Source organism: Lissotriton helveticus, chromosome 9 (genome assembly GCF_964261635.1).
Source record: "Lissotriton helveticus chromosome 9, aLisHel1.1, whole genome shotgun sequence".
Lineage (NCBI taxonomy): Eukaryota > Metazoa > Chordata > Amphibia > Caudata > Salamandridae > Lissotriton > Lissotriton helveticus.
In genome coordinates, this window is record NC_136070.1 from 180,835,501 (window position 1) to 180,857,842 (window position 22,342).

The 22,342-nt window shown below is 41.3% G+C and overlaps 1 protein-coding gene across 2 annotated transcripts in view; it reads right to left on the reverse strand.

The window, feature by feature from the left end:
- The window catches only part of SOS2 (SOS Ras/Rho guanine nucleotide exchange factor 2), a 358,219-nt gene that overhangs the window by 253,053 nt on the left and 82,824 nt on the right, over positions 1 to 22,342 (reverse strand). For both annotated transcript variants that reach the window (XM_078659714.1, XM_078659715.1), the window contains 2 exons: positions 6,792 to 6,917; positions 1,525 to 1,656 (listed from right to left, as the gene is read on the reverse strand). In XM_078659714.1, coding sequence (XP_078515840.1) covers positions 1,525 to 1,656; positions 6,792 to 6,917 — 258 coding nt within the window. The remainder of the gene's footprint in view (positions 1 to 1,524; positions 1,657 to 6,791; positions 6,918 to 22,342) is intronic.

Genomic DNA, 22,342 nt, shown 5'->3' on the forward strand with positions numbered 1-22,342 from the left:
TCTTTGGGGCATGGTAGATTCTTAATAAAATACTTTTTGAGACCCAAAAAAAGATCGCTGTGGATACTCAAGCTTTTATCGTTGAGGACCTCTTGCGTCTCACAGCTATTAAGTTTGCACATCGAGCTTGAGACCATGTCCCGAATATCAGTCCGGATCCTTTCGTTAGTGGCTAACTTAGGCCACCGGACCCTGCTTTGATCATTAGTAATGACTGCCCTCTCCTGAGCTTTTGCAGCTTCACAAACAGGGGAGCTACTAAAACTGCTATCAATAATTGACAAAATCAAGGGGTTGTGATCACTTTCCGGCCTACTCACAACCACCATATCTAGAATAAGCAGCCACATCTCCACATTAACTATGATGTAGTCAATGCGGCTACCAGATCTACCATTATTAAACGTTTGCTCTCCCGGCCTATCAGACTGTGTCCTGCCATTGACTGCCCTCATAACCTTATCCAGACACAACCCATTCAATTGTAGAGCTGCCATGGACCATTTCCTTATGGGTTTTAGGTCCAGCTGTGGAATTCCACACAAGGCATCCTTAGCTTCGGTGAGCTTGCCATCATCCGAATCCAGGGGCTCAAAACATGTATTAAAGTCCCCTGCAATAATCCGATAACTAGCTTCCTCCTCCAGATTAAGGTGGTCTTCCAAGATTGAAACAACATGAGAGCTCCTCCCGGCCGGAAGTCCCCTAGCATAGACATTATATATAATCGCGTTAAGGCCCTTCTCTGATCTAACCCGAATAGCCATAATGTCAGGGCAATTGATTAGAACCTCATCCACCCTTAACCCATCACATTGGCGAACCCAAATAGTCAGCCCACCAACTGGTCTTCCCCTTGGTCCCTTAGCTGCTGGTTTAATAAAATTTAAATAACCCAGGCGAAAAATTCCTTCCACTGCCCAAGTTTCTTGAAAGGCCCATATGTCCGTTTCCTCTATAAAATATCCCCAGTCCGGTAAGAGTAGCTTGGATTCCAAGCCAGCAATATTCCAGGAGGATAGGGTTACATTACTTGTAATGTAACTTAGGTACCAGGTGAAACTATGTGCATTTAGCCGATTCTCACCTCATTCTGATCAATGGATAAAATGTCAATATTATCCCGTAAAAAGGAATCTCAAACCCATCTTTTATGCATTTCAAGAAGAACAAATTATAGTCATGATAAAGTTAATAGAAAGAAACAAAAAAACAGTTACTTAACACTTCCAGTAGGTTGTTTGGACGCATAGGGATAGTAAACAATATTACAATCAACCCTTGCTATTACTATTTATTCTCTCATGAAATGTTAAGATAAAATATAAGAGTGAAATGAACAACCACAAACTTGCCATGAAAAAGCGTTCCATAAAATGGGAGTTTCAAAACTTTCTTAGGACATTTATTGAAAAGAACTATGTTGTTAGGTGATTTTTCCTCGTTGTCAGCATGTCGTTTTGACAGCTGTACTTTCTAGAGCTATGAAACAGAAATTTGCTTCAACACTTTTAAGATAAATACCTTTAACGAAGGGTGTATTTTGTCCACAGGCAGGAGAAGGGGATTTCTTCGTTTCCTTTTCTCTATGGCAGACTGTGCATCAGCTATAGCCCACTTGTCAATCGGATGAGGAAACGTCTTCTGAACTCGCTCCTAAAATGTTTTAAAACAAAATGCAGTGAAGCTAACTTTTGTCAGCACGAAACAAAACAAAAAAAAGCACATGAATATTCATAATATAAATGTGTTTATTTTTAGAATATCAGATAACACGGTTTATTAGCAGTATAGATGCACACGTACTGGTACCTCCAAATAATGCAACTCAAAGTCCCTCCGGATAAGACCTTACTATGTATTGAGGTTTTGTCATTTATCAGCAAGCCTTCAAGGTCAATTCAAAAGTATCAGTCACCCTTACTTACTGAATATCGCAATTCTGTCGGGCCGTCAGATGGAAAGGCGCCTGACTACCAAAAAGAAAACAAAGAGCTTCTCTCATGTTTACGCCTATAGGCAGAGGGCTGAAACCTCAGTCTTGGAAGAGACATTATTTACAGTGTGCCTGGAGACATCTATTTGTTGTCGACAGACCCATTGTGTACAGTACCAATTTTCATGCGCATTGGATCAGCCCATTGCCTTTGGTTGCCGTTCTGGTCTATCTTATTTCCCTTCCCCTCCCTGAATGGCTTTCCTTCCTTTTCATGTGTCTGTGCCTCCCCTGGAGCCCAGCTGTTTTGGATGAGCTGTTCCCGTACCCTGTCTGAACTCAGGGAACTACTCTTATTTTTCTTTCAGCACTCTGCATAGGGGTGCATTTTTTTTCCAGTCCCTTGTGTTGTTCTTTGTTTTTGCACCCCTCTTTCTACTGTGTATGTTGCTTCCCCCACCTCCTCCCCTGCTTCCCAATCCTTCTCCCTGGCCCTTAGCTTTTTATCCTCCCACCTGTTCCTCCATTGCTCACCAGCTCCTCCAAGCTCTTCGATAGCTTTTCCATCTCCACCCACCACCCCCTCTATTGCTCCGCCACCCCAAAGCGATCCTCAGCACTTCCTTCCCCGATGTTCATCATATACAGCCCCGCTGTTCGGAGCTGGTGCCCCACTATGTCCCTTCCCAATTTCTAGTTTGTTCTCTTAAAAAAAAAAAAATGCAATTACAAGTGTTTTCCCTTGCTAGTCTTTGGGACATCACTCTAGGCTGCACAATGCCCCCGTGACACTGGTTCCTTTATTTTTGCGCTCCTGTGCTTACTTATTTACACCTTGAAAACTTGCAACATTAAACTGAATATACAAAAAAACAAAAATGGCCGCAGGTGTAGTGCTACACATATGCATGTGTTGTCACACCATAACGTATGCGCACACACTGCCAGCCATCTTGGTATGCTTTTTCCTCTCAGAAATGCATGTGTAATGATGAACTTGCGGCTGTTGGCACAGGTTTTGTTTCATAAATATCAAATATTCACAGATGGTTGCAGTTCATCTGCATGAGGCGTACCACCACCAATTTTGTAATTTAAAAAAAATATATATTTTTCCATTATGCTTTACAAACAAGCATGAGGAAAGCCAACAGCTCAGCGCTCACATTTTAAAGGCATGGCCTACTGGCTTGTCAATGCTTTTTTTTTTTTTAAAGCTTTTTTCAAACACAGTTCACAACTAATGGATAATGGTTTGACACTATCAATTTTTTAACAGACTATTATCTTTGTTGTTCATTTTACAATTGGAAGTTTGTGACATTCTTTAACAGGGAAAGATGGTTTGAAGGAGTTAACTTAGGTGACCAGTGCACAACGGCAGAAACCTCTTCTGATTGGAAGTGTATGTACACATGTTTGGGTTGTACATTTAGAGACAAATGGTTTATAAAAGTTGGTGGATAACTAGAGACATCTTAGTTCCGCTAAGAAAAGTTGACCTCAGCCTCACACCCCAACTTCCCTCAATCATGCATAAGACATCAGCACGCGCTGCTGTGAAAACACACACAGAGCGATGGTACCATTTTAACACGCACCTTCTTATAAATGTGCTCATGATTGCCTGGTTGATATTCACTGGCAGAAAAGGGACGAACTAGAGATTTGCTTCTCCTCTGTTTTTTTTATTTTCCTGGTTTTTAGATAAAACTTGATTCCACGCACTGTAACATTTATTTTGGGAGCAGTCCATAACTATTTTAATGGGCCATGATTAATTCCAATGTCCCTAATCTGGTTTACCCAATACTGCCATAAAGGAAGAGCGATAGGTCTTGCTGCCCCAAATCCTCTAAAAAGGCATAACTTTGATATCCCCTTGATGGTGGACAATCTCAATTTTGAAATTCATAACAGCTTCTTTCATTGAAAAGATGACACAATATCCTCTTTAACAGCCAAACATTTTACCAAAGTTTTCAAGTATTCAAATTCCATGCATGAGTAGCTCATTCAGTCATTATTATATCTTCGTATTCTATTAACGGCAGTGTTGAGAACGTATTGATATATATTCAAAATTACACGTACCATAAAAAAATACGGATCAGCAACTGTGTAAGAGCATCATTTTACAACCATCTAAAAATCTAGGTAGGGTAAGGGTTCAAAGACCCATCACTCTACCTCAACACTTGCCTTCATGTAATAAAAACAGTTTTTTCTAGCTTATTTACAGTTTTGAAATAGCACTGCTAAATCTTGAACAGTGGTATGGCATTTTCCAAACAAGGAGTTACTAAGGAGAATAAAAACTTGTAAAGATCCACAGATGCAGGAGACCGAACATATGTACAAGAGTGTGACAGTTGAGAGCAATATATATTTCCAATGTTTTATTGCATGGCAAGGAATAGATTCTTAATTGGGCACAGGTGGGATTTAGAGCCCAAAATAGTTCATGTTATTGCAGTACTGGACTGAATGTGATCACGGCCTTGGAAGTGTGGATGAGTAAATACTTTGTTTATTGCTGCCTAACTGATTTTAGCAATGCCTTTCTTGGGATTGATAGGGAGACAGATTGGTCTAAGATGAAAGCACATAATATCGACCTCGTGATACTGTATTTTACTACCTGCTACATGAATCCACCAGGGTGGAAATACAAATTGGCAATCTTCCTCAATACAAAAACTGGTAACCAACTCGTACTTGAGCCACGCAGGGCTGCATCTTGGCCTATAGGCTTTTTTTAAATATACTAAGTCGATCTATTCAATAAAAGTAATTGATATCCTCCTAAGCTGGATAGCAAAAAATACCAATCATGGAGTGCGCTTACAGTCTTATATTAAAGGAAAAAACCTCCTATGGGCTTCAGGGTCTGAACATTATCCTTCAATACTTTTAAGAAAACGGCCTAACGATGCACATAACTAAAACCAAAACAATGATTTTTAGTAATTCTATGCATATGTTTTCTTGGTCTGTTGACGGCAGGTGGCTGGTTATCACTCAAACCTATGACTATTTTAGCATTGCTGTGACCTCCAAATTATATTGGGGTATACAACAATTCTCTCAATAATTGCTCTTGTTTAAAAATACAAAGCCGAAATAAGGTTTCAAGATTTTTCTCAGAATATAAAGCAGTCTTTTAAAAGACAGAGCAACCGATGCAAAACCATCCAACTTGAGTTTGGGCTGGTCGTCACTGGTGAACTGAGGGGACGAGAAGGCTCTTGATTATTTTTTCAATCTAATAAGAACCTGACTTACGGCCTGATTATGAGTTCAGCGGTCCATCGGACCGCCAAACCCGTGGTGGGGTGGCGGTTGGGGACCACTGCACCAGCGGTCCAACAGCCGGATTACAAGTACGGTGGTGGAACCATTTTGGGACCGCACCAACGGTAGTGTGGCTGTCTGGGGCAGCAATATGTTAAGCAGTGCTGTTGCAGCACCACCAAGCATATTTTGAGTTTCCCCACCGCCAGCACTTTCATGGTGCAGATCCATGAAAATACAGGTGGTGGGGAAACAGCGTGGGCCCAACAGGGCCACCTGTTGCCCCTGTACACTTGGATACATGGTGTGCCCCCCTGTGTGCATGCACAACCAGTTCCTGCACGGCATGGACTTAACAGTCCATGCTGTGCAGGAACTTGCTCCAACATTCCCATTGTGGTGCCTTTTTGAAAGGCGCTGCTGTGGGACTGCCAAAGGACCGCCCACCATAGGAGAAAAGTCCTAATCTGGCGGGCAGCTGGTGGTCAAGTTTGGAGCTGCGGAAGCTGGCTGCCCGCTCCAGCATCGCCAAGTTGTAATCAGCCCCTTAGTGATTTTCTCTGTTTGTTTCATAATACGAGAGGAGCCTGAAGCAACCAAAAAAAGTCGTTCTACCCAATTTCTAATCAAACTAATTAGTACATATGAGTTGGATCCGACATGTTTTTGTCACAATATTTCTTTAAAAGTGTTCCACTTAAAATTTTTAAATGAAAAATGATTAAGGCTCATAGTTTCAAATGAGATGTACACTCCTCACTCAGAATTAAAGTGGAGCATATATTGGCATCCACTTATTCCTCTCTCTGACCCCAAAAAGGTAGCTATTGGTACAAATGTCCCAGAAAATGTGTTAGCGCTTTCCTTATTCTGAAAAAAGATGATTGAGTCTTTATTTCACTTTTATGCCTTTGCCCTGGACCGATTAAGTATAGAAAATTCTATTAAAAGGCCATGTTTCATTTTTATTTAATCCAAGCGGTTTAGTCCACTAATTTTTTAACTCTTCAAGGTTGTATCAACCAGGATTGCACCAACCAGGATTGCACTAAAGAAATTGGGTTGTTCTGTTATCTGCGCTCCTGGAACAACAACAGTAATAGATCTGACCTGTAATATCGTTACAGAGTTCATGTATACATCACATTTGTTTGTTTTCTATTGCCGTCTGTTTTATAATCTTGTATTTTTTTGTGTGTTTTTTTTAGTGCAATACATTTTTATTGAGATTAGGTGTGTTTTTAATACCAATTTACTGTGCTATCAATTGTGCTAATGCCTTTCTCGAACATGCAACATGAACTAGACTTCCTTCTGCACACAAAGCAAGACTCAGACCAAGATCTAGGCTTGAAATATTGATATGCTCATTTGGAAATATGTCCTTCACCTGTCTGAAGGACTACACACACACTCAAATAATCCTGTCACTGAATTATTGTATTCTTCCTCTACGGGGTGATATCTTGTTGCAAAACACGTACCATCAGAAAGTGTTAATATAGATGCACCTCTTTGCCAAGGCTGCGTGTATTTTCACAAATTATGCTAGATTTGTTACCTCCACATCTTGCACTGTCCGTGGCTGTGCAATGCATAGTTTGTTCAGCAGCTGAAGAATCAACTCTTCAATGTAATACAATGAATCTTCTTTTGCTGAAAGATCTGGGTGCACCTGCTGCTGGACCTACACACAAAAAGAGTTAGAATTTGTAAATGCTACATCTTAATGAAAATGCTAAAACTGTTATACAAACAAATTAATATAAATGGCTCAGCTAAAAAATGTGACTTGTGCAGCTTCAGCATTTAACTACTGTATGGAATCACTGATTGCGCAGCCATTTCTATGAGTAATACCTTACAGTGGCAGAAAAGATTTTTATTGAAACTGACTTATTCAGATATGTAAACAAGTTGTTCTCTCTCTGATTCTACTGATCACTGTATGGAAATCTGCATAAAAGCGTTTCCATTTCAAACTACCTCAACTCTAAATAATTCGAAAAATAAACTTTGGGTTAATTTACTAAAACACAATTGCACATGTCAAATCATAGTAAGTGTTGGAGATCAAACTTCAAATGACTTTCTACATTATGTTAAAGTCGCTATTTCGGCCTGACGGCTAGAGCGGTTGGCCTCGAAGCTGGGGAACCGGGTTCGAGTCTTGGCAGGGAGGCTCAATATCCTGTTTTTCTGGGAAATCAATTAATTAATCTCCCCGTGCCCAACAAAAATGAATGGTTCCATCTGTAACGCAACTGGTGCTCATGTAAAGCACTCTGGTACCTTCGGGTCAAGTTCACACTATATAAAAACAAATTTAATTAAAAAAAGTAAAGGCACAGTGTATAGGATATATTTAGGTTATCCTGATTTCAGAGTTTATTTTTTAGAAGCCATTGGGCATTTTACAGTGTTTTCCAACATTATGATAATCAGTTATCAGCGTTAACATTGTGATGCGGCAAAAATTGCTTGAAACTGATTTCCAGTGTTTAGAAAATAGGGCCACTAGAATTATTTTGTAGCTGCAGTGTTTTTCGCATAATCATGTATTTGCCACACAATCTATAATCTGTTGCATAACATGCAGCTTTTAACAGAAAAAAGTGTTCTTAGCTTAAGTGGATCAAAGGTTACTAAAAACACTGCCACGCGACAGTGTTGCATTGCACTAGCAGGCCATTTGTAAAGGTAATTGGTCACCTTTCAGTTGCTCATTGTGTATTTTGGTGCTGAGCTGGTACTAAAGAGGTTAAGCTTTTGCCTGGATGTCTTACTTGTACAAAAAAGGGACAAAAAATGAAGAAACACTTCAACAAAATGTGCTGCATTTCACCACATGATTTACCTTTTTTCATGCTGCATCATTTAGTCAACACGGCGGCAAAATTTGGTCTTCACCTGCCACATTATTTGAGTGGCCCCCATTCACTGTTTCTTAAGCAGCCACTAACTGGAGTGAAGAGGGCCCCTCAAACATCTGCACCCCGGTGCTACTGCATCTACAGCACTGTTGACAGCTATGTTCCTGATTCTCCCACTCTCTCACACACCACTAGTCTTCATGGGTCTGTCCCTGTTATTCGGACTCCATGTCGCCATTTCTCACTATCCCTCTCTTTCTCCTCCATAGTCTCTCTTACTCTCTCTTTCCCTTCTACAACCTCTCTTGCACCCTTTCATGCCCAACATTTGCACATTTGCTCTCCCTCCTCTCTTATGCACCCACTTTTCTAAGGCATAGTTGTACACCTTGACTTTCTGCCTCCCTGTGTCAATTTGTTTTGTTTTAGAGGGAGCAGTCCAGCTTGCATTCACAATACAAATTCCGAAGACTACTTGGCCAAAAGAGGCCTGTTCGAGATGGAGAAGGCTGTAAACAGAGCTTCAGTGAGTGGATCCTAGTCACCCACTGTGGCAGGAGCATATCCTCAGGGGAGTGCTGCGAATGACGTGAAAAGAGAGAGAAAGAGAAAGAGAAAGAGAAAGAGAAAGAGAAAGAGAGAGAGAGAGAGAGAGAGAGAGAGAGAGAGAGAGAGAGAGCAATTTGCAGGGGCTGCTGTTGTCACTTGAAATTCCTCACTGTTGACTGCCAAGTTAAGAATTGGTCCAGAGGAAAGTCACTGACATAGTCGCACTCATCATCACCTTATAGATCACAAGTCCTAATGAATCCACTAACATTTCAAGGTTTGCATACATCCTTTGATTATTGAAGCATGTTTTATTTAATTCCCTTGCCACCTGCTATGCTGGTATCCTGCTACTTTACAGACACCGCAGAAGTCATGTTGAAGATCAAACTATGACCGTCAGAAGAAAAATATTGATGGAAAACACAATGTTTAAGTGGATGTTTCTGAGAATCTTCCATTCCATACCCAAGAAACCCACTGCCACTACCCCTGATCCTTCATTCTACCATTGCTGCTTGTTTTTCAGCTGAAATCCCATTAGCCCTCCTGTGTCACCCCACATATTCTGCTACAGGTCGCCCCTAGAACTGATAATGGTTATCTTGCTAATTTGGCCAGGACGATGACTTTCTACGACTGACACTTTAAGATGTTCACATAATGGCGTTAGAGATGTCCAAGGAGATGAATGTGGTTACCCTTCACTACTTAGCTAACAGCTCTATCTACTAAGTTTAGTACTTGAAATAACTCTCCAACTTACAAGTTTGCTATTCCACTTCTCTTTGCATTATTCCCTTGTAATCCGTATTTTGATCATTTTCATTTTTCATGCTCATTTTTCTTTTCTCTAAGCTTTCTTATACTTTCTCACTCTGTATGAGCGAGTGACTGGGTGTGTAAGTGGCTATATGGGACAGTGAGTGGGTGTTTGAGTGGGGTTTGGTTACATGAGTTGGTGTGCAAGTGGCTGTATTGAAGTGTGTGTGAATGGCTGTATGGTTGATTAAGTGGATGTGTGAGTGCTTGTATGAAGGTGTGAAAGGGTATGTAAGTGGTTGTGTGAGTGTTTGCAAGGGTGAGTGAGTGTGTTCAGAGGCTGTATGAGTGTGTTCAGAGGCTGTATGAGTGTGTTCAGAGGCTGTATGAGTGTGTTCAGAGGCTGTATGAGTGTGTTCAGAGGCTGTATGAGTGTGTTCAGAGGCTGTATGAGTGAGTGGGTGGGTGTGTGAACAACTTTAGGCAAATAAGTGGGTATGTGAGTAGCTGTATGGGTGAGTGTGTCGATATGTGACTGGCTGTACTGGTGAATGACTGGTTTTATGAGTGGCTGTAAGGGTGAGTGCATGTTTAATGGGCTCACTTGCTGGAAGCAGAGCATTTGGTGGGACTTAGGGACAGCAAACAGCTATATCTCAGGGGTAGGCACCCTGGGGCATAGCAGGAGCGGGCCCTAGGAGGGGGCCCCCTCCTTTCTTTTGTGTAGTGCCTGACCCAGGGAGGTGGTGGTCCTGGGGGACTGGTGGGATCCCTGAGGCCCCCCGTACATATTTTCTTATGGCCACGGGGAGGTGGTGGTCCCTAGGGACATGGGGGGTCCCTGAGTCCCCCATAATACATTAGCCCCTGGGAGGTGGTGGTCCCTGAGGCATTAATAAACCCCAGGAGGGCGGGCCCATGCACCCCCCCTCCTTTGTTGCCAACATGCCCTCGGAACCCGTCGTGCCAGGGGGAATTGCTGACTAAGTGCAGGAGCCCGCGCTTTTTTTTGGGGGGCGAGATCTGCGGATTCAATGCAATGTATACCCAATTTGTTTTATTAATGCTTTTTGGGCCATGTAGGCTCCCTATTGGACCCCAACCAAGAGGCCTAGGGGGTCAGTGCATTTCTACCCGGCTCCCCTTTTTTCTTTTTAAATGTTTTTTTCTGGGACTCGGCTCAAGCAGAGTCCCAAGCTGGCTGCCAACACTTCCTGGTTTGAAGTGTTGGCAACCAATCAGATCTCATCAAGTGATCGGGAGGGGTCGAGGATCCTCCGCTGCGATAGATATATATATATATATATATATATATATATATATATATATATATATATATATATATATATATATATATATATATATATATATATATATATATATATATTTCTGCTTCCTTTTCACGCCGGACCATGCACTCAAGCACGGGTGCTTGTTTGCGGGGGGTGTGCCCCGCTATTATCGAAGCTACTACCTTCTTATCTTTCAAAAGAAGAGACAGCACTCTCTGGAGGAGGATCAAGGTTTTATTTCCGACCCTCTGAGCACCAGACGTGTTTCGGCTACCACGGTAGCCGAAACGCGTCTGGTGCTCAGAGGGTCGGAAATAAAACCTTGATCCTCCTCCCGAGAGTGCTGTCTCTTCTTTTGAAAGATAAGAAGGTAGTAGCTTCGAGATTGTGTGTGTATATATATATATATATATATATATATATATATATATATATATATATATATATATATATATATATATATATATATATATATATATATTTATTGGAATAATTCCGAAACTACTGAACGGATTTAAATGATATTCATAAAAAGGTCTCATTCTGGAACATCAGCTACCTTTCTGCCAAATTTGGTGTCATTCCCTGCAGCAGTTTGAGCTGTAGCAATGTCTAAAGTTCCTATGGAATTTAACATGGGGCAAACAACTTTTGGGACACCCCCTCTTTTTCTCGGCCTCAGCTTGACGGATCACCCCAAAACATTTAAAACAGCAGCTGAATTGAGTGGCAAACTCGCTTTGATAATTTTGCGAGGATTCCTTAAACGACATCAAAGTTATTGGTAAATGAAAAAAACGCTCTTCCAATGGAAACTAAATTCTATCTATAACTACCTACTGGTGACCACCAGTAGGTAATATATATGAACAGCAATGTAATAAATAGAGCGCTCTACTCTCTTAAAACTAGCAGAGATTTTACGTGAGCATATTGAGCAAATTACAGAACTGCTGTTGATTCATCCCCCGGATTCCTATGAATTTGGCCAGAAAGAAATGCTGCAATTCAATTGGTCATAAAAGACTTGCAGTGCCTAGTAGCAATGGGAGCAGGTCATATTTTTCATTCAGATAATGGTCCCCCATTTGCCGCCAAGGCGGTAAAAGATGGTTTGTCTGCTGTGGGATTCGTACAGCGCATCAAGGGTACGCTTAAACAAGTCTTGACTGGTAGGCTGTTAAGTACAAGACTAATTTGGCTACACAATCTGCGTGGATTTCAGAAAGCGTTCAATAATTTGCCAAAAGGCTATGTTAGGTGGTCGCAATCCATACAAGATGCTCTTTAGAGTATCAATGTATGTGCTTGATCTTGAGATCCCTCAAAATGTGGCAGAAGAAACAAGCATTTGCAAAGAAATAGGTGTCGCATTTACACAAGTTTGAGCTATTGACATTGCAAATCACAATGCCTTTTATTTTTGTTTTATTAATTTTTTTTTATATTTTTTATATAATTATATAATATTTATTATAACACAATGCCAATAACTTAAACTTTCGTAAATGGAAGACCTGTTGAATTGCAAATGCTTGTTGTTATTTTAATTTGTGCTGAGATTTCCCATCAAGGACAGAAAAATGGCACACAGCTGCACTTTCAGTTTCACATGTTCCATAACCATTTAACCTGGTTATAAAAACAATTGCGCACTATATTTCAATCATTTATGTTCTCTGCACAACTGGAAAGGTGGAAGGTCACATCACCCACAGGGGAACATCAAAGGGAGCAGCCCCTTGGTGTTTCTCCACTGCATGTGTATAGTATTTTTTCAGTGGCCACCTTGCTACACAAACTAGCCATGGCCAGCACGAGATCTCAGCCCCTGAACCTGGCGGATGACGTCAGGTCCAGCCCCGTTTGGGGACTTTAGGTGGGCTCTCGCCCTTTTCACTGGCACCAGCAGATAAATGAAAAGAGCACAGGAGGACATGTGTTTCTTATTGTTGGGTAGAGTTCATCCAGGTTCCTCAGGTTTAGGGTGGTACAATCGAAAGTATTGCTTGGTCTCTGCATTCCCCGCTGCTGCCTTTTGTGGAACATCTGCCCCAGTTGGGCAGGTGTCTTAATTACCCACCCCTTCCCAAGTAAGATCAGTGCTTTCACTCCTGCTTCCTGGTTGTTTGCCTTTGAAATTTGGCACGTTGGTGCTGAGAAGCCAGGTGGCACAGCAGGCAAGTTTAGCTCTCAGAGATGTGCAAGGGATATGGCCTTAAGGCTAAGGCTGCCGCCATCCTTAATGAGGAACCAGATGGGAATTCCGGCCTCAGCTCAATATCCCATGATGCTTGATCAAGGACTTGACACCCCATTGCAAACTGTTTGAACAAATGTTTAAAATGTGATGTTTGGCACTTGTGTTATAACAGTGCAGTTGTGCTGTGAAGGACTGGAATGCACCTGGACCAAGCGCCCGCTATATGGAAGAGCCGATTAAATCCATAAGCATCCTGCATGCCTTTCTTTCTAATTTGATTATTTGGACCGAGCTCCAGTTACTTGACTGAGTTTGAGCAAGACAATGATATATTAAAGCAACGCTTGTCCCTAAAGTAGTTCCCAGCTTTGTTTTCTATGTTTTTATCAGCCAGAAATAAACTGTACTTCTCTAAATGTACACAGAGAGGCTGCAAACAACAACGACGCAGAATCACGGGGAGGAGTATGTCTCATAACAACCAACGCTGTTGAGTTTGGACCTGGGGAAACCAGGTTCGAGTCCCGTCACCATCTCACCATCCTGTGATTCTGGGCTAAATCATTCAATCTTCGCATGCCTATAACGAAAACATGTTAAATGTGACTGTGCTCATGTAAAACTCTACTTCAGGTTTAATTTGTAATCAATGCGTTGAACGAAGTTACACAAAAGCAGGCATGGAAGAGCTCTAGCACCTAGATGTCGCTAAATGTTACACATGCAAGCCAGAGTTCAATGGAGGCCTCTGTGTATAGAACAAACAAATGTACAATCATTTTAGGAAGAGGTGTGGCCTTTGAAACTGGGGATCCCAGTTTGGATCAGTTTGCAGGAAAGGAACACGACCTGGAGCAAGCTGTTTAAGCCAGGGGTGCAGCAGGAGAATTAGTAGTTTTCACAGAACCATATACATCTCCCAAAAAGAAAATCGATCACTGGGGAACAATGTGCAGTGCTTTTTTAATTCGCGTATACATACATGCTTCTAAATCAGGTGCACAGGGGCAGGCAGAAAGCACGGAAAAAGCAGTGCCTCTTGAAGGCCCTAGCTCGGTATGTGGCAATGGGGAGGTTGTTAATAAAGTAAATAACGTTAGAGTACCACTAGTGAGCATGTTCAACTAGAAGAGATGCTCTCTCAAGGCTCTTCCTACGCTACAGGTTGTCATCAGCAACAATTTAACACGCTCTTCAGCATTGCACTTCTCCAGTAAAACCGAAACTTTAGAGTCATGAGATGCCGCACTCCACCTCCAGGCAGCCCCTTAGCATCAAACTCAAAACAAGCATCGATCTCTTGTCTTTATGGGGCCATGTGTTTCTAATTAAAAATACATGACCCCATAAAGATAAGAAAGTGCTTTGCGACAACAGCAAAGCAGGCGACCCAGTCAGATCGAGCGGCGAAAGGGCATCCACAAAAAACCCTCATTTCCAATGGCAGGCCACCATTTAGCATAAACGGTAACACCAGCCAATGGAAATGAGGGGCGGGGCTTGAAGCTCTTTTCTGAAATCCCCCTCACAAAATTTCTCGCCAGCGAGCAGCGCATGCGCTGCAACGCAGGCGAAACCTAAAAGGTCTGACCTAGACAATCAACTGAGTGTTTTTCAGAACCTCCAAGAGGTCAAAACCACGTTATCTAATGTGAAGCATTCCAACTCTGCCACTGGCGAAGATAAGGTTTCTGAAGCTGCTGATATTTGGCTCCCCAAATCAACAGAGCAAGTTCAAAGAAAATTACTGATAAGCAAGTTTATGAGACATTGTAAAGAATACCCATTCCACTCTTGGGGTAGAAAGCACATGAACAGTAAGTAACACTGCCTCCAATTCCCGATTCAAAGAAAAACAGGAAGGTGTCCAAAGATCACATCAAAAAGCACTATGTGGCTATTTCAACAGCCCCCCCTGGACACCAAAGGGCCTATGAAGCAGCACCGTACACTCTCCCTACTCTAATAATAATAATAAAACCATTTTTAGAGCGCCTGGTTACATTCAAGACAGTGTGTCCCCGCGCTAAGATTACTGCTACTCCCCAGGAGACAGAGGACCAGCAGTGGCTGGCCTGGGTCGAAGGAACCTGGAAGCATTATTCCCGTGGGAAAAGATGGGTTTTCAGTTTAAATCTGAATCTAGTTTCAGAAGGTTCCATGCGAAGATCTAGTGGAAGTTTGTTCCAATGTTTACTTGCTAGAAGTCTGAAAGAGCGACCTCCCATCCTCTGCAGGAAATACTCCGAAATGAGTACTGACACTCTGTAATCTTGAGCCCCAATCTGGTGACTGCAAAACCTGCTGTGTCTCCAGCTTTACAATAAGTTTCAGATTTCATGGAGGAAAGTGATTCTACAATTTCAACAATCTCAGTGGTTTGAACTAATACTGTAGGTTTTGAGCTGCCCACTGAGGCAATATCACTTTAAATTGAGGCCACTTCAAGAATTCGCACCGTGTGATAATGGTTCTGATACAGATTTTGAATTAAATGACATACAAATGTACTCCATAGCTACTCACTTCACTGATGGCTTGCTATGGTTTGGTGACAGGTATCTTATACCATCGTAGCCCTGCTTCTGGCTAGATACTGGAGGATTATTTTCTACTAATGTGTATTATTAAACTGCTCCCATTGTTAATAAATAGAAATTACATTCCTGATAAAACTGAGGCGTTTTCTGTGGCTCAGGAATTGCAACCACATTCTTCTTCCTACAGAGCAAGTTGAGATTATCAGGCTGTGAACATCACTGCATGTATGGTGTAGTTTAGGAAAATGATCCCTTTCAGATCATGAGACCCACCAAGTTGCTTAATATTATGTATATTTTAAAAGTGCCATTAGATGTGAGATCATAATTACGGGTTCTTTTTCAGATAAATGGGATATTAAAGCAGTTAAATAGATGCTCAATGATCTGCAAGCCTACACTTAATAAAGACCCTTATTTGAATGCTGATAATCATAGAAGTGTACTGTTTTCATCAATATGGTCACCAACCACTAGTCCCTGAATAACATAGAATTATACACAATGGGAACACTGCTGGATTTCGCCCATAAATAGCCACATACATTTTCTGAGAAAGAATTACTTTTTTTAATGGTGTTGACAGATGCAATTTATTAATTTTATTAATTCTCAAAAAACTTCAGAAGAACCAAATTATAAATCACAAAACATATATTCAACTCACTTTGTTGAAAATCTTGGTATGCAAGGCTATGCGTATTGGAAAGAAAACTGTTTAGAGAACAAAATGTTGGCAAGTTTAGGGTATCACCGCCTTGTTTAGAGCATGCATATACCCAAACAAATGTTTTTTTTAGGCCTTGCTGAGTCAGCGCTCATGCGCTGCTCGGAGAGACATTTAGTAGCGGCTTTGGGAAGTGCTCCCGAAGCGGCAACCAGTTTGCTAGAACGCGCACAAGCATGCGTGCTTGCGCACGCATCCCTTGCGTGTTTTAACGCGGCATCGCGATCACTTTCGCTTTCAGAGCGATCGTGATCACGATGACTTTCGTGGCCAATGCATCCTGTCAAACCATATTGCGGACTGTTGAGGGGAGCATGTATGACATCAGAAAAGGGTCTATTTTTTTAGGTGTTTGTGGTGATTTTTGCCATGTAACTAAATATACCCACTCTGTGACTTTATTTAGAGATGATCAGTGTTTAGTGAGTTTCATTTTTGAGAAACGGTATGCCTTTGGTTGTTCTTTGGTTGTTTAATTTAATGTTATGTATTTACTTATGTATGTATTTAGTTATAGAGCACGACCATCTCTAGGCATCATGACGCTAAGACTATCAAACAGTAAAAAGATTGGGAGAAAAAAATTATTTTATGCCTCCCTTGTCGGATTAAGGGAATCTCTCTTGGACGGAGGGTGCTTAAAAATCTTGAGAAACATGTTTCTGAAGTGCAGGCAGTGTTCGCTCATGAGGAGATCACCGTGACTATCTTTACATTAGCAGCAATGACCTTAGGGCAAACCTTATCCAGAATGTAATGCATTTTACAGAACTGGTATAAGCCTGAAGCCCCAAACTGCATACGACATTACAGTGGAGGGAATGTTGGCCGCAAAGTTAATATTGCGATCAAAAATAGTAAAAAGATGGAACTTTTTCAATAATACTTTGCAGACTGAAACTATGTGATCTCCAGTAATTGTTTTTTGTTCATTGCTTTGAAATTTAGGTCATGAGGTGCTCTTTTGCAGAGACAAATAGCTATATTCTCGTGACACTCTTAAGCATTCACGTTTTACGTGCATACATCTGTAAACCATTGTCAGGGTGCACAGTTACATTGTGCATATCCTTCAACATCCACTTTTCAGAAGTAGAGGAGCCTGTTTACAAATGCAAAAACTCAGGCCTTACTGACATTTAGAGATGTTGTGAACTAGCGACCCCAAACTATAGGCAAAATGTATCAATGTTTTCAAATGGTGAGGATTTATCTCCAAAATAATATTTGCAAGATGGTGCTTTTGTAGACGACCACTTTTGGATCAGAGTATTGATGCATATTTGAATTTAGAGTAAATTTTTGTTTTAGCGCAAATGTGAATGGGAGGAGCTAGGACTATATCTCGCTCTCGGTTTTTTAATTGCAATTACTTGGCACACACTGTGTTTTTTTACAGGGCTGCCAAGTTTGCATATGTGTTACATTTCGATGTTTGACGAGGGCTTATGAGTGACATAGTGCCGATTTAGGCGTGACATTTTGAGTGATACTTAATACTTAATACTTCAATGTATTGAATACATTCTTTTTTTTATACATCTTTTCATTAATTTCAAATGTTACAATACATGCCAGATTATCTTTTCAATTAACATGCATGACATTTCCCATTCAAATTGTAACCCCTTAATTTCGATATTTTCATGTATCTTTTCAACCGGGCCTTTCTCTAGTTCTTTTTTCTACTGCTAGTTCAGAGGATGGGGAGATGCAGATTTCTCCTCTATATGAATTTTATTTTCCCCATTTCGTATCCCACTTTTTAGGTCAGCCTCTACTTTTAAAGACCTCCTTCTCTGCTACAATGCATTTATCCATTTCGTTCGCCCAATTTCTCGTTGTTGGTAGAGTCCCCCCTCCCCATCTCATAGCTATACTATGTTTGGCTAGTGTAAGCTCCAGTGCTGCTCAGTGCTAGCGAGATCTGTGCATTGAGCAGCCCTAGTTTGGGTGTGAGCATGATTTCTTTACCTACTGCGGTTTGCCCCGCAACCTGCCTCCCTACAACCGTTAAATACCAGCCATCACTGGTTCCTATCTACTTTCCACTCCAGTTTAACTATCCTATATCCTCAGAAATAGTACAAGCAAGGTGATCCTGGACAGCAGAAACACCAATGACACCAGATTAAAAAGCAGCAATGACTCTAGATTGTGCATGCAATATGACAATATATACAGTTGATAAACAATACTGTATGACTGGCTTCCATACCAATTTTGGTAAATTTACACAATTTTGGGACTGTTTGGAGAAAGGAAATCCCACGATTGGACTGCAAAAACATACTAGGAGTCAAAGGTGAAGTCTATGAAAAAATCACCGAATTGCCCGAGCAGTGTCATCAGTGTATTTTAAAATACAAATCCTGGTAGACGCAGGTAACTGTTGGCATGCTTCAAATCATAAGGGTGGAGAAAAGCTCTTTTTTTTGTTTTGCATTTGGGGAGAGTACTTCGAGAATTTTTAGACATTGGGAAAATAAGGATCATCAAGAACTCTTTCGGCACCCGGCACCCCTAAGTCTCATTAAAGATGCCCCTACCCTGCTTTGATGTGGGGTTAGGGATGTGTTTTTAGGTCTGGCATGTCAGTGAAGCTGTTGTGTGACCTATTGTTACCAAGTTTTTAAAATATGCACACAGTGGATTGTGGCTCCACCCAGAGGAAACCTGCTCTCTAACCTCATGCTATTGGTTGGTGTATCAATCTATCTTTTATGAAGCGCATGCATTGCAATGGATGAGAGAGATGCTTTTACATTTCAAAAGTACCCTGAATCATCACACATTAAATTATTCCTCTCCTGGGAGCATTATATGCAGATAGCAATGGTTTTTCTTTTGTTTTTTCACAGCTGCAGAATTTTCTGTCGTACTATAATCAGGACTCAAAATGCCAGCGAAACTTATGGTCTTTGCCAGTTCTTGTTGTGCCTCGCTGTTGGAATGGGTTTTTAAGGTGAATTGATTACTTACCAACTAACTTCCCTGCCGAACTTAACAACCAGCAAATGCCAATTAATGCATTTAGCCCAACCTACCACCCACCACCTTAAGCTGCGCTGCTTCTGATCTGAAAACATCTAATTGCACCAGTGGCAACGCCAAGATACAACATGCAATAGAGTCTATCTAGACTGATTAATTGTACGCCTTTTTTTTAAGACACAAAAAAACTGTACTTTTAGTGCCATTTTCACTAATTATTTAGGGTTGGTTTTACTTTAAAAACTAAATGGCATTTTACTGTGTTTACGTTCTACTTGCAGTATGATTTTATTTATGGCGCGGTTGGGCAGTGCTTAGAATGTGACTCACACTTTAATACAAATCTCAGGCATGTTAAAACAAGCATTTGCATAGCCAATAGGTATCGCCTTTGGGACCTTATAAGTATGTAGTTATGCAGCACAATATCCTTACTGCAACAACATTAACTGTTGCATGGCTAAACACTTATAAGATCCCAAAGGTGAGACCTATTGGCTATGCCAATGCTTGTTTGACAAACAGTCCAGTAGAGAATCAGCTTCTGATTTGGGCCAATTAGAGATTTGAAGACACCCTCTATTTAAAATAGCCAATTCAACACAGTTTTCAGATTGGAAACTGCAAAAGAATATTACAGATACAGATTTGAACAAAATGATTCAGAATACTTATAGCTTGACTGTGTTCCAATCTGAAGAAATAGCTATATTGCCAATTGATAAGGATGTATTTATGTACCGATTTCTATCCAAGACTACTGGTTCGGTAGCTAATAGCCAAGACCCCAGGTAAAATAGATACCCACAAAATGTGACAGACACCACCTACAGTTTGGGTAAGCTGTATCAATGATGGATGGCTAGCTTATTCCAGACTAGTGGCTATGAAAGAGCACCTGTGCACAATTAGTGAAGAAATGGATTTTAATGATTTTCGTCTAGGTCCACATCCACTTAAAAATAAACATTTTATACTGCTAGTCATTTGTGCTACTTACAAAGAAATATAGGTTTAGAGAAAGCACTGAAAGAATTAGAGAAACTGATAGAGAAAAAATGCAAACAAATTTTAGAATTACTGACAATGGCTTTCAGGCACTCAAAACATGTATATACAATATGCACTATGTTATTGTCTGCCCTCCATTTCCTAAAAGAAGATGCAAACATTTTACAAAATGTACAGACTCGGATGCAAGCTATTACACAGCTAAATTGGGTGCTACTAAGAGTACTTATGAGCTGCCCTGGAAGCTCATAAGTGCTGTGTTAGAACCTTACAACTTAACTTTTACTCACAGAACACTGGCTAACAAGCATTGGCATAGCCAACAGGTCTCGCCTTTGGGACCTTCTAAGTGTTTAGCCAACAGCACATTACTACGTGAGAGCCGTTGGCTTTGTCTATATGTTTTAGCCATGTTGTATAGCAGCGTGGCTGAAAGTAAAGGGAATAACGAACAGCAAAGAAATAGCAACACATTCAGAGAGACAGCAGTGTCAGGAAAAGGCATATAAAGTGGCAGATTTGTGGTCTAATATCACCCGAGCATCCTCGTTTTAACGTAAAAAACCTCCTCGAATTTCAACGGACATTGGCTTAGTGTTTGATCAAATAAAACGATGTGCCATTAAATCCGAGGACACGGGATATGTGTTGAAAAGTTTACTCAGTGTTCAGCATTGCGTGGTTGAGGGTTCGTTATACATGCTTTCACTGTTTCTTAGTTTTACTAGTACTTCTCTTCTGTACAGACACTTCTGTTAGCAAAGGAAGACCTACGGGCGAGAAAAGGGACACAAGAGCATCCCGATCCCAGGGGCTGTGGAAGTAAAATGAAGAAGACGAACTCTGGGCCCCACACACTTGTTGTGTCCTATTTGGCGCACACCGCAGCGCTACTTTCTAGCTCGGCCTGGTGTGAGAGGCCTATTGGTCAAAGTGTGACAAACAGTGCCTCTAAGCAGAGCGCCCCTGCCCGAGATCCTGTGAACAAAGAAGTTTGTGTACACACAGGACTGGTGCCCCTTCACTGACAGCGGGGTCCCCCCCAGCCTGCATACTAAAGCCCTGAAAGGAGCAACTCCCGGGCAGGGTGGCGGAGTAGTCACACAGACAAGAAACCCAGACAAGAAACTCAATCTATCTATCAATCGCCCCTCGCTCTATCAATATATCAATCGCCCCTCACTCTATCGCCCCTCACTCTATCGCCCCTCACTCTATCGCCCCTCACTCTATCGCCCCTCACTCTATCGCCCCTCACTCTATCGCCCCTCACTCTATCGCCCCTCACTCTATCGCCCCTCACTCTATCGCCCCTCACTCTATCGCCCCTCACTCTATCGCCCCTCACTCTATCGCCCCCCTCACTCTATCGCCCCCCTCACTCTATCGCCCCCCTCACTCTATCGCCCCCCTCACTCTATCTATCGCCCCCCTCACTCTATCTATCGCCCCCCCTCACGCTATCGCCCCCCCTCACTCTATCGCCCCCCCTCACTCTATCGCCCCCCCTCACTCTATCGCCCCCCCTCACTCTATCGCCCCCCCCTCACTCTATCGCCCCCCCTCACTCTATCGCCCCCCTCACTCTATCTATCGCCCCCCCTCACTCTATCTATCGCCCTCACTCTATCGCCAGCATCAATCTGTGCAACCATTCAACAACAACTGGTTCAAATATGTTCTCTCAATGTTTCAAGCTTTATTTCAAATGTCACAAAAAGATGTTAATATTTTACTTCTGTTCTTGGATTTTCGTCACAATAAAATACACTGAACATAATCTTCCCAAAAGTTATTTACAAAAGTTTAAGCTATTGCCATTATAAATTACAATAACTTTTATATTAGTATTAATTATTAAACAAAAGTAAAAGCCATTGTTATTTGTAATATCAATACATCTAAGTCACGTAAATACAACACATATTGCATTACAAATGCTATAGGTGTCACATTTGCGAAAGTTATAACTATTGGCATTGTATATGACAAAGCTATTAATTTCATTTATTTTCAAAACCAACACAAATAAAAAATTTGTCATTTACAATACTAATAGCTCAAACTTTCCTAATGCGAGACCTATTGCATTGCAAATGCTTGTTACTCTAGAGATGAATCAGTCAAATTGGATACGGCTGTCCAACACAATAAAGCACGT